Genomic DNA, 10,531 nt, shown 5'->3' with positions numbered 1-10,531 from the left:
TTGGAAACACCTCCAACCCATACTGCGACTCAATTCTTAATTTTCCAATCTATGACTATACATAAATCAGACACATTGACCGTACTCGTCCAGCTATCGAATTTGACTATGCATTCAAATAAATTAATTTTCTCTTATCGCTATTTAAATAAATAACATGGATATACGTATCTCATGAATTACGAAAATCATGAAGGACATGCGCGACTTAGAAAAATTCAAACTCGTTATTTCCATTATAATAATAATAATTTGCATAACTAGTAGTAGTATATAGTAATACCGCTCTTAATTTATTGAAGTAATTAGTATATGTAGTAGTGGAGTATTATTGAAAATGTTCCAGTCCAAACGGCAAGTGTTTTTAATTATAATTTAATTTTTCTTGACCAACGAAGCCAAAGTTGGCAGGCTAATTTGGCATTTTGTGCTTGAGAAGTCGCGTCTTTTATCTACCCCTCCCTCTTTACTTTTTTGCTATAAAATGCTACAACAATCCACCTTCTTATGCTCAGCACTAACTACTTCTCCTTCAAATAATTACACAACCTCGCTCTCTCAACACTCCTAGAAAGAAAGAGATACACACACAGAAAGAGAGATGGCATCTTCTTGTGGAGTTCTCAATAGCAGTTTCTTGCCTTTGATCCACTCTGATGATTCATCCACCTTGTTATCTCGCTCTACTGCAGCTCTCCCCCTCAAAAAGCATAAGGTTTTTTAAGCGATGATATTCATTTATAAGAATAATTGATCCAATCCTTTTGTTTAACGATTTATGTTTTTTTTTTTCAGTTCGCGGTCGTGGCAGCGCTTCAACACGACAACACGAACGATGTTGTTGCGAGCGGGGAAGGTTTGACGAGGCAGAAAACGAGATCTCTCAATTTCACGGGAGAGAAGCCTCCTACGCCGATTTTGGATACCATCAACTATCCAATTCACATGAAAAACCTCTCCATCGAGGTAATAATAATTGCTTAGTTTGAAATATATTAATGCAACCACAACCTCGAAAACACGTGTTTAACGTTTTTCGTTTGCAGGAGCTGGAGAGATTGGCTGACGAGTTGAGGGAGGAGATAGTGTACTCGGTGTCGAAAACGGGCGGGCATCTGAGCTCGAGCTTAGGTGTGTCGGAGCTCACCGTTGCGCTGCATCATGTGTTCAACACACCAGATGATAAAATCATCTGGGATGTGGGACACCAGGCCTACCCTCACAAGATCCTCACCGGGAGGAGGTCCAGAATGCACACCATTCGGCAAACCTTCGGCCTAGCCGGATTCCCTAAACGCGACGAAAGCGCCCACGACGCCTTTGGAGCCGGCCACAGCTCAACTAGCATCTCCGCTGGTTTAGGCATGGCTGTGGGGAGGGACTTGTTACACAAGGACAACCATGTGATATCGGTCATCGGAGATGGTGCCATGACCGCAGGCCAGGCATACGAGGCGCTCAACAACGCAGGATTCCTCGACTCGAATCTCATCATCGTCTTGAATGACAACAAACAGGTCTCCCTGCCGACAGCCACCATCGACGGCCCTGCTCCCCCCGTCGGAGCCCTCAGCAAAGCGCTCACCCGTCTACAAGCCAGCAGAAAGTTCCGCCAACTCCGCGAAGCAGCAAAGGTAGATAGATCGGTCAAAATTCAGTACCAGTCCAGATATACTTCTGCTATAATGAATTAACTAATAAACATGGAAATGGAACAGGGCGTGACTAAGCAGATGGGAGAGCAGGCCCATGAGATTGCATCAAAGGTGGACACCTATATGAAGGGGATGATGGGGAAGCCCGGGGCCTCGCTCTTCGAGGAGCTCGGGATCTACTACATCGGCCCTGTCGACGGCCACAACATTGAAGATCTGGTGTACATTTTCAACAAGGTCAAGGAAATGCCTGCGCCAGGGCCTGTCCTCATCCACATCATCACTGAGAAGGGAAAAGGCTATCCTCCCGCTGAAGTAGCTGCAGACAAGATGCATGGTGTGGTCAAGTTTGATCCCAAAACTGGGAAACAGATCAAATCCAAATCTAACACCAAATCCTACACTCAATACTTCGCGGAGTCTCTTGTCGCTGAAGCAGAGGCCGACGACAAGATCGTGGCGATCCACGCAGCAATGGGGGGAGGCACGGGGCTCAACTACTTCCAGAAGCGCTTCCCGGACAGGTGCTTCGACGTGGGGATAGCAGAGCAGCACGCTGTCACGTTCGCAGCCGGGCTGGCAACAGAGGGGCTCAAGCCATTCTGCACTATCTACTCCTCCTTCCTTCAGAGAGGGTACGATCAGGTGGTTCACGACGTAGATCTTCAAAAGCTCCCGGTGCGGTTCATGATGGACCGGGCGGGAGTGGTGGGGGCCGACGGCCCCACCCACTGTGGCGCCTTCGACACCACCTACATGGCCTGCCTGCCCAACATGGTCGTCATGGCCCCCTCCGACGAGCTCGAGCTCATGCACATGATCGCCACTGCCGCCGCCATCGACGACCGCCCCAGCTGCGTCCGATACCCCAGAGGAAACGGGGTCGGCGCGCTTCTCCCGCCTAACAACAAAGGAACCCCTCTCGAGGTACGGTATACGGTATTAGTATTATACATACCATCACATTATTATCAGTTGAGTTAATTAATAAATATGGTTTTATTATTTCGTCAATCACAGGTTGGAAAGGGAAGGATCTTAAGAGAGGGGTCCAGAGTTGCAATCCTCGGATTCGGTACTATAGTGCAAAACTGTCTGGCCGCGGCGCAGCTTCTCAACGAGCACGGCATGTCTGTAACTGTGGCAGATGCGAGATTTTGTAAGCCACTCGATGGAGAGCTGATCAAGAAGTTGGTGCAGGAGCATGAGGTTCTCATCACGGTTGAAGAGGGATCCATTGGCGGATTCAGCGCCCACATTTCTCATTTCTTGTCCCTCAACGGACTTCTAGACGGAAGCCTCAAGGTAAAAACACGAACAATTACTACGACTCAACTGCCTTGGGACTAATACTCGAATGTAATTCTAATAATTTTGTTTTTTGGTATTGCAGTGGAGGCCAATGGTGCTACCAGACAGGTACATTGATCACGGGGCGCAGACGGATCAAATCGAAGAAGCCGGGCTCAGTCCGAAACACATTGCGGCCACGGTTGTGTCACTTATTGGTGGAGCAAAGGACAGTCTTCATCTAATCAACAACTTGTGATCTTAATTTGGTCAAAAAGGGACATAGAATGGTGCCTGAATGCGACCACACAGCAGCATTGATATCCTCAGAGATTTTAGTGTTTTATATCTCATGTAATGTAATGTAAATATGGGGAATTATTGCTTTGTAAAACTCTAACCACTCAAGTTGGGCGAGTTTTCTGAATAATCATTCAGGTGCCAACCTTATGTTTGTAGACACAAATAATCTGTAATCACCCTCATACTTTTATTAAATAAATTTATTTGTTCCATTTTTACATTTATAGTGGTGTTATGTTACTTACATGTTTAAATTATCGTCATTCTTTTTCGTTCTAGACAGATTATATATTTCAGCAAGTCTTGCAATTATTTTAATTGAAATCACTACTGCTAATAAGTGTAAATTAAATAATTCAGTATTTTTTTTTGTGCATGCAGCCAGCCTAACTTGTGCCAATTTAAAAAGATGCAAGTCACTTTTACCATTACAAATATTTTAAAATCAAGAACTTGCATTTTTTGAGAACTATATTGTAAAAGGAAATTATATATAACAACTTCTGACCTAGCCCAACGAGATAGTAAAAATCAAGAGTTAGCTAGCTGCAATCTTTAAAAAACTAAAATATGTAATAGCTGATTTGTGGATGAAAGTGACAATCAGTCTATTTTATTTATCAAACTCAGTAATCCTAGTAGAAATTGTCAATTCATGCCAGGCTTACTAGACTTGGTTATCCTAGTATGAACTCAATCAAATCATACAAAGTTCAGTGGACCTGGTAAATTTTATATGAATTCAGTCAACTTAGAAATGAATATGAAAAATATCGAGCATATGATCAAACGAATTGAACAAATGTAGAATTTCACTTATTAGAACTTATCAAAAATTTCTTAATACAAAATTAATAAATACACTTGTGTGTGTGAGTTGGTCAAGCGGTAGAGAGGTTAATGCCCGAGACCAAATTAAGGTCTCGGGTTCGAGTCCCCGGTGTTGTGACCATTAAATTTAAAGTTATTTAACCATAAAAAAATAAATACACTGCAGTAACCCTGCGCATGGTACATGATACATCAAATCCAGATAATCAACAAATGAATGTAGCTAAACTATGCGTATACGTGGAGAACTTTATGAATGTGACATGATTTAAGATGATATTTTCCTCCAGCTCGTTCATTCGATTCTTTTTCGCATTCATAATTAAACATGCAGTATATATTGTTCACAAAATAATTCGTATATTTCATAAAAGTTATTCAAATATTTTAGCAAAAAACAAAACGTATATGAAATTAAATTCAAATTATAGCGTTGAGGGTCAACCTATCGATAATATAATATTGATAACCAATTTAATTGACTAATTGTGTTAAATTGAGATTACCGTTTAAATTTTAACGAACCCATCACGTTTTAGGCTAAAATTGATCAATTCATAATGTTGAAATAGAAAAGTTGTTTTGGATCAGAACTGTAACACATCATACATTTAGGATTAAAATTGGACCAAATCATTGAGGATATAATAATAATAATAATAATAATTATTATTATTATTATTATTATTATTATTATTTTGTATTTATAATAAACTTCTAAAAAATTGTATCATGAAACTAGGGATATGATGGTTAAGAAAACATAGTGAATAAATATTTTTATAAAGTATTGTAGTATTACACAACTTTTTTTCATTTTGAGATTCTTACTTATGTACTATAAAATGTTAATTGTATAAATAAATAAATTTTAAATCAATAATTAATTATTAATTTAGGATTGAATTCTGCCAACCAAACTAACCGGTAAGTTGATTGGAAAATTCTCGACCACAAAACAATGAGTACTCTTTTAAATGGAGTATAAGAGATAAATTATTGGACATAAAGGGACAATGACATATCCTGCCTAACCAACATGACAATATCAACGTGTTTAGTGAGGAAAAGGGCCAAATTAAATCATCTCTTTCAGTTGTATGTTATTGGAAGTTCATTGAAGACTTTCCCTTATAATTACTAATTAGGGATATTCAATTAGTAGAGTGGGCTCAATGTACTAGTGCGCCAAACCTGAATGGAGTAATTAACTTTAACCGACTTAAATCAAATTGTAGATGCCTCAGGTAAGCTACAAATTCATATTCCAATGTGTTGTTTTGACTTGACTGAATATATGATTAATTATCAATTATTTTTCCAGGAAACACCTATATATTTGACTGCAAACTTTTTTTATTGGGCATTGACCGCAGACGTTTAATTATTGTAATTTAACCTCAAATGTGCCCTAGCCTACAATAGAAATTATAAGGAAAGTCGATCATATTAAATCTTGGTGTTAGATTTATAGTATTTAATTGTGATAAATTTAATATTTTTTATATTTAAATAAACCAAATTTTTTTCTCAAGAGATCTATGTAGAGATCCGATTCCAAAACAAATAGTCCCTCCTTCCGTCCGCAATTAAAAGTTTCGATGTGTCATTTTCGACAAATCCGCCATTAAAAGTTCGGTTTACCTTTACTTTAAATGGTTAGTAGCTGTCACATTCCACTAATTCATTTTACTCGCATTTTATAAAATGATGACTAATTATCACATGACTATCCATCTAGCATTAATCGATGAAATTCAATTTTATGAGCCAAACATAATACATATTCAATCATGAGATGTAATCTTGCAAATCAAACAACCCCTAAGGGGATAGAATTTGACACAAACAGAATAATTGAAATGAAATTCAAAACTAGAAAATAAGTAAAAGATAAACTTGCCTACCGCAAGTCTTCATCTCTAACGGAAGAGAGCTCACAGGTACATCAAAATTCTATTATCTTTTTCAATTAACTTTCCTTTATATTTTTTTTAAATACGTGCCGAACTCAACTCAAACTCCTGATGGCAGAAGGAGGGAGTACAATATTGTCTTAATAAGGAGTAATATTTATTTATTATCATAAATTATACAATTACTAGTTCAATATTCACGGAGTATATCATAATTTATTTATCAAAAATTGGCAAAGTATATACAAAATTGTATATAATAAATATTTCATCCATCTCATTACAAACAATTTATATTTTATTTTGAGACGTTCCACCTTATTTGAGTTATTTCTTCTTTTTCCTAACAAGAAAATACGATTGCTCTTTGTGACTTTATCTTTCATACGTTATTATCTCTCCACTCTTCTATTTATTTTTTTCTCGTACTTTATTTATTCTACACTTAATTCTCTAAACATCAATATTTTAAATAATGTACCAAAAAAATCTCTCGTTTGTAAAAGAACAGCTGGAGTATCATCTATTCTGTGAAGGTCTTTATTCATTTAAATCATCTAGGTACTATATCTCTCAAGTGGGATACACCAGACATTATTGAATCAGATCTTGTGGTCATGAATTGATAATCCCAACCCTTCGGCCATTGGGAATGTGATATTGATCCAAACTCTATTATTGGAAGTTCATTATTTTAGACTTACATTCGCGGAAAAATCAGTGTTGAATAAGTATCATTAAATTTAATTATCACAATACTGATAAAGAAAATTAATTTTCAACTGAAAGTAGTCAACATAAGAATTGGAAAATAATCCCTGCGTGCAAAGAAATCAAAAGATGGCATGGTCTTCTGCCGACTTCTATTTATTTTGTAAGTTAGATCAAATATAAATTATAGACAACTTAGAAGACTTGAAAATGTGTAACTTGATTAAATGCGGTCCATCAATAGCAACGCCGCCATTTTTTATTATTGAAATCAACAATAAGACTGTCGTCGTTGTTGCTGAAAAAAATGTTTTTAATAATTAATTTGAATCGTACATTAATAAAACAATTGTAGACTGTCGTGTTATGTTCGCCATTTTGAAGTGATTGGTTCATCGAATATTTGCATGTGAAGAAGATATAATTGGGAAACACACGTAGTAGTACACTTGTATACTTATATAAAGTCATTGCTTCTGACATTTCACATGTAACTAATGACGTTTTTATAAGACTTTTAATTTTATGACCAATTGTGTGATCCCAAAGAATACTTGGAATTGCATGTAGAAAAAAATATCTCTGTATCATGGAAATTAAGGGTGAGTTTTAACTAACGAGTGTTGATAATCAACCAAAATTTGGACAACCAAATAAGGATATATCAGTAATTTTATGTATTAGTTATATATTATAATATTAAATGCAGTTAGTGGATTTATTAAAATGACTATATTATCCTTCAGCCTTTTTCAATTTTTGAACTCCATCCCTTTTAGTATTTTTCAAATTTGAATTTAAAGATATGGATAAAAAAGTAAAAAATTAATTCACAAATTTTTAAAACATGACGTCAATGTTCTGCACATTTCAAATTAAATTAAAGTAAGATGTACCAGAACATATTTATAATATTATGTAATGTAAAAATTATATTAAAATACTAATTAATATATTACTCCCTCCGTCCCATATTTGTAGTAACATTTAGTTATGGCACGAGTTTTAAGGAATTGGTGGAGTGTGTAATAAATGAAGTGAGATGATGGAGTGTGTAATAAATGAAGTGAGTTGGTTGAAAGTGGGTCCCTCTTTGACTTTTTGGTTTTTTTATTTTTGTTTTGATTTATTTTAATATAGATAATGGCATTTGGGTGTAATTTTAGTGAATAATGGAGTAAAATTTTATGTGTAAATATGATAAATTCTAAATGTTACTTTAAATATGGGACGGATTTTTATAGCAAAATGTTACTACAAATCTGGGCCAGAGGGAGTATATAAACCAGAATTTGATTGTCCAAATTTTGGTCACGCAGTTTTATCGTTAACTATAACATCTTTATTGCAGTAGAATAGAAAGCCAGCGTCCCTACCTAAGGCTACTCTTATGGTTAGCCATGTGATTTATGTGATTCTCTGTCTCATACTTGATCTTTCCCTTTTTTCTACATCATTGAGTATACTTTAAATTTCAACTCTAAAAATACACTTTTACTCTCTCCGTCCCAGATTAAGAGTCACTTTTTGCCATAAAAGTCTGTTCTAGTTTAAGAGTCACTTTTAGAATTTTTCATATTTGGTCATACAATTTTACCCCATTCTTCATTAAAATTATATAAAAATGTCATTATCTATATTAAAAATAAAAAAATAAAAATAAAAACAAAAGTCAAAAGGGACACACCTTCAACCACTCCATCATCTCACTTCATTTATTACACACTCAATCATCTCACTTCATTTATTACACACTTTAACTCTTTCTTAAAATTTGAGTCATAATAATAAGTGACTCCAAATATGAGAAGGAGGGAATAGATTCTAAAATCTGAAATAATATCACTAACAAGTCAATAATCACCTCTTTTATCGCTTCTCTCTCTTCGATTATCACTATTTGTTGATTTGAGGTATGACAAAGTATATTCCTACTTTTATAGCTATTTGCAAACGTAACATAATTATTTATATAGTTAAATCAAATAATATATAAATATTTGTAACATTAATAAAATCCATACATAACTAAAAAAGAAAAACAAAAAGATTCAAAATTCATCCGCAATAAATATTCCCTTCGTCCCACAAAAGATGTCGCACTTGTGAGATGACACGAGATTTTAAGAGGTTATATTTTGCATGTTGAGTGGAAAGAGAAAATATATTTTATACAATTACGTGAGTGAGAACTTTTTCCAGAAAATGAAATGTGACATCTTTTGTGAGACAAAATAAAATGGAAAGTAAGACATCTTTTATGGGACGGAGGGAGTATAAGATTAAAAAGGAAATATAAACAATTCATATTCCTTTTTGCGACGTCTCATCTAAAATAAGTTTTTTTTAAGAAAAAACAACACATTTATTTTTTCTTACTTTATTTTTTTCTACTATATTCTCTTTTTCACATAGAGGTAGCCAAACTTTACGATTCTGGTGGTTAACCGTGAAACCGTAACCGACGATTATGGTTCCGAACTAGAACCGTGAGAATTTATTCGAATCGAAACCGTCGATTTTTAAACCATGGCTAGGTTCAGGTTCAAAATTTTTTGAACCGAAACCATGTCAAAACCACCGGTTCCAAACCGAAACCACGAAAATCGCAGTAAAACCTTGAAACCGAGCCGGAACCGCAAAAAATCGGTGGTTCAAAACCGTGAAAATGATGGGGTTTGGTGCCCCTTGCACAGCGGAAGACTTGTACAAAACAAATAAATCAGACACGGATCTATTTGACCGATTATGCGATTAATCTATTCACATGTTAAACAGATAATTGCATGCTAGAACGCAAATAATTCATGCTCATAGAAAGTAAATCCTAAAACATGAATTCTACGGTTTAGAGTTACCGATTTGATTCTCCAAAGAATCGACGATTGCTTGCGCCTTCTCCACGAGATGATCTTCAATACTAGACCACGGATCTTCTCTCTGGTTCCCGAACTGTACTCCAATATCAGTGTGGGCTGATCTTACTAGAATACTAGGACTTAAATAAAGAAGACAGAAGAAATCCTTTTGAGAATAGGAGTGGAATTCGAAAATTCCTACAAATTTTCTGGGAGCTGAAATTTTCGAAAAATACAATAATGAAAATTGTGTTATTTCTCTGTCTCCTTTATTCTCCTATTTATATTAAGTTCCTTTTGGGCCCAGACAGGATCTATGGAAGGTTTTGGATATGGGCTCGCCCAATTAGTTTTTACTAATTAAATTGAACCCACAATTTAATACAAGCTTATATTGGAATATTACGAGCAGCCACTACAGAAGTAATATTGAACTCTCCCCATCCAAATCCGAAATTACAAGTAATCCGGGTTTCCACTTTTATTATTTATTTCCCGCGCTTAAGATATAAATGTCCATTAATTAATTAATGTCTGCTATGGACTTAATTAATTAATATCTTATTAATTCCAAGAGTGGACTTAGCAAGAATCATTTATTTATTATTCATAGAGTAATAAAACTCCAACTGGCAGTTTTCCGAATAATAAAACCTTGTTCGAGCTCCTCTTGAGGACATTATCAAACGAGACTCACCTCGCGCACGTTTCAACATAATAGCAATCCTAGCACCGCTAGATATTAATCACCACTACCCAAGATATCAGGGATTATTGGGTTGCGAAAAACCCGCACCATTTGATAAGTCAAAGTAGTGCATAATCAATACCGTATGCTCAATGCTAACATATGTAGATTAAGAAATAATATTTTATCAAGACCTAGTCTTTCAGTAGATAGCATAAAGACACGTCTTGCTGTTAGATCCGTTCAGTGCTATACCACACCAATGTCAAATTATTTCAG

The 10,531-nt window shown here is 35.6% G+C and overlaps 1 protein-coding gene across 1 annotated transcript; it reads left to right on the top strand.

The window, feature by feature from the left end:
* The first annotated feature begins 509 nt into the window (after positions 1–509).
* LOC125195940 (probable 1-deoxy-D-xylulose-5-phosphate synthase 2, chloroplastic) lies at positions 510–3,468 on the top strand. The gene is made up of 6 exons (XM_048094235.1): positions 510–715; positions 796–966; positions 1,047–1,634; positions 1,719–2,582; positions 2,676–2,960; positions 3,049–3,468. Exons 1-6 carry the CDS (start codon positions 602–604, stop codon positions 3,202–3,204), a joined length of 2,178 nt encoding a protein of 725 aa, XP_047950192.1. The 5' UTR covers positions 510–601; the 3' UTR covers positions 3,205–3,468.
* The last annotated feature ends 7,063 nt before the right edge of the window (positions 3,469–10,531 follow it).

The sequence above is a fragment of the Salvia hispanica genome, chromosome 6 (assembly GCF_023119035.1).
Source record: "Salvia hispanica cultivar TCC Black 2014 chromosome 6, UniMelb_Shisp_WGS_1.0, whole genome shotgun sequence".
In the NCBI taxonomy this organism is placed as follows: Eukaryota; Viridiplantae; Streptophyta; class Magnoliopsida; order Lamiales; family Lamiaceae; genus Salvia; species Salvia hispanica.
This window is presented reverse-complemented; position numbering and strand designations above follow the sequence as displayed.

What these genes read in the sequence shown, in the direction of transcription:
- LOC125195940 (XM_048094235.1), top strand. Translation starts at nt 602, where the DNA reads ATGGCATCTTCTTGTGGAGTTCTCAATAGCAGTTTCTTGCCTTTGATC. An exon ending in TGAAAAACCTCTCCATCGAG is followed by an intron (nt 967 to 1,046) that starts GTAATAATAATT and finishes TTTCGTTTGCAG; the next exon opens with GAGCTGGAGAGATTGGCTGA. An exon ending in AACTCCGCGAAGCAGCAAAG is followed by an intron (nt 1,635 to 1,718) that starts GTAGATAGATCG and finishes GAAATGGAACAG; the next exon opens with GGCGTGACTAAGCAGATGGG.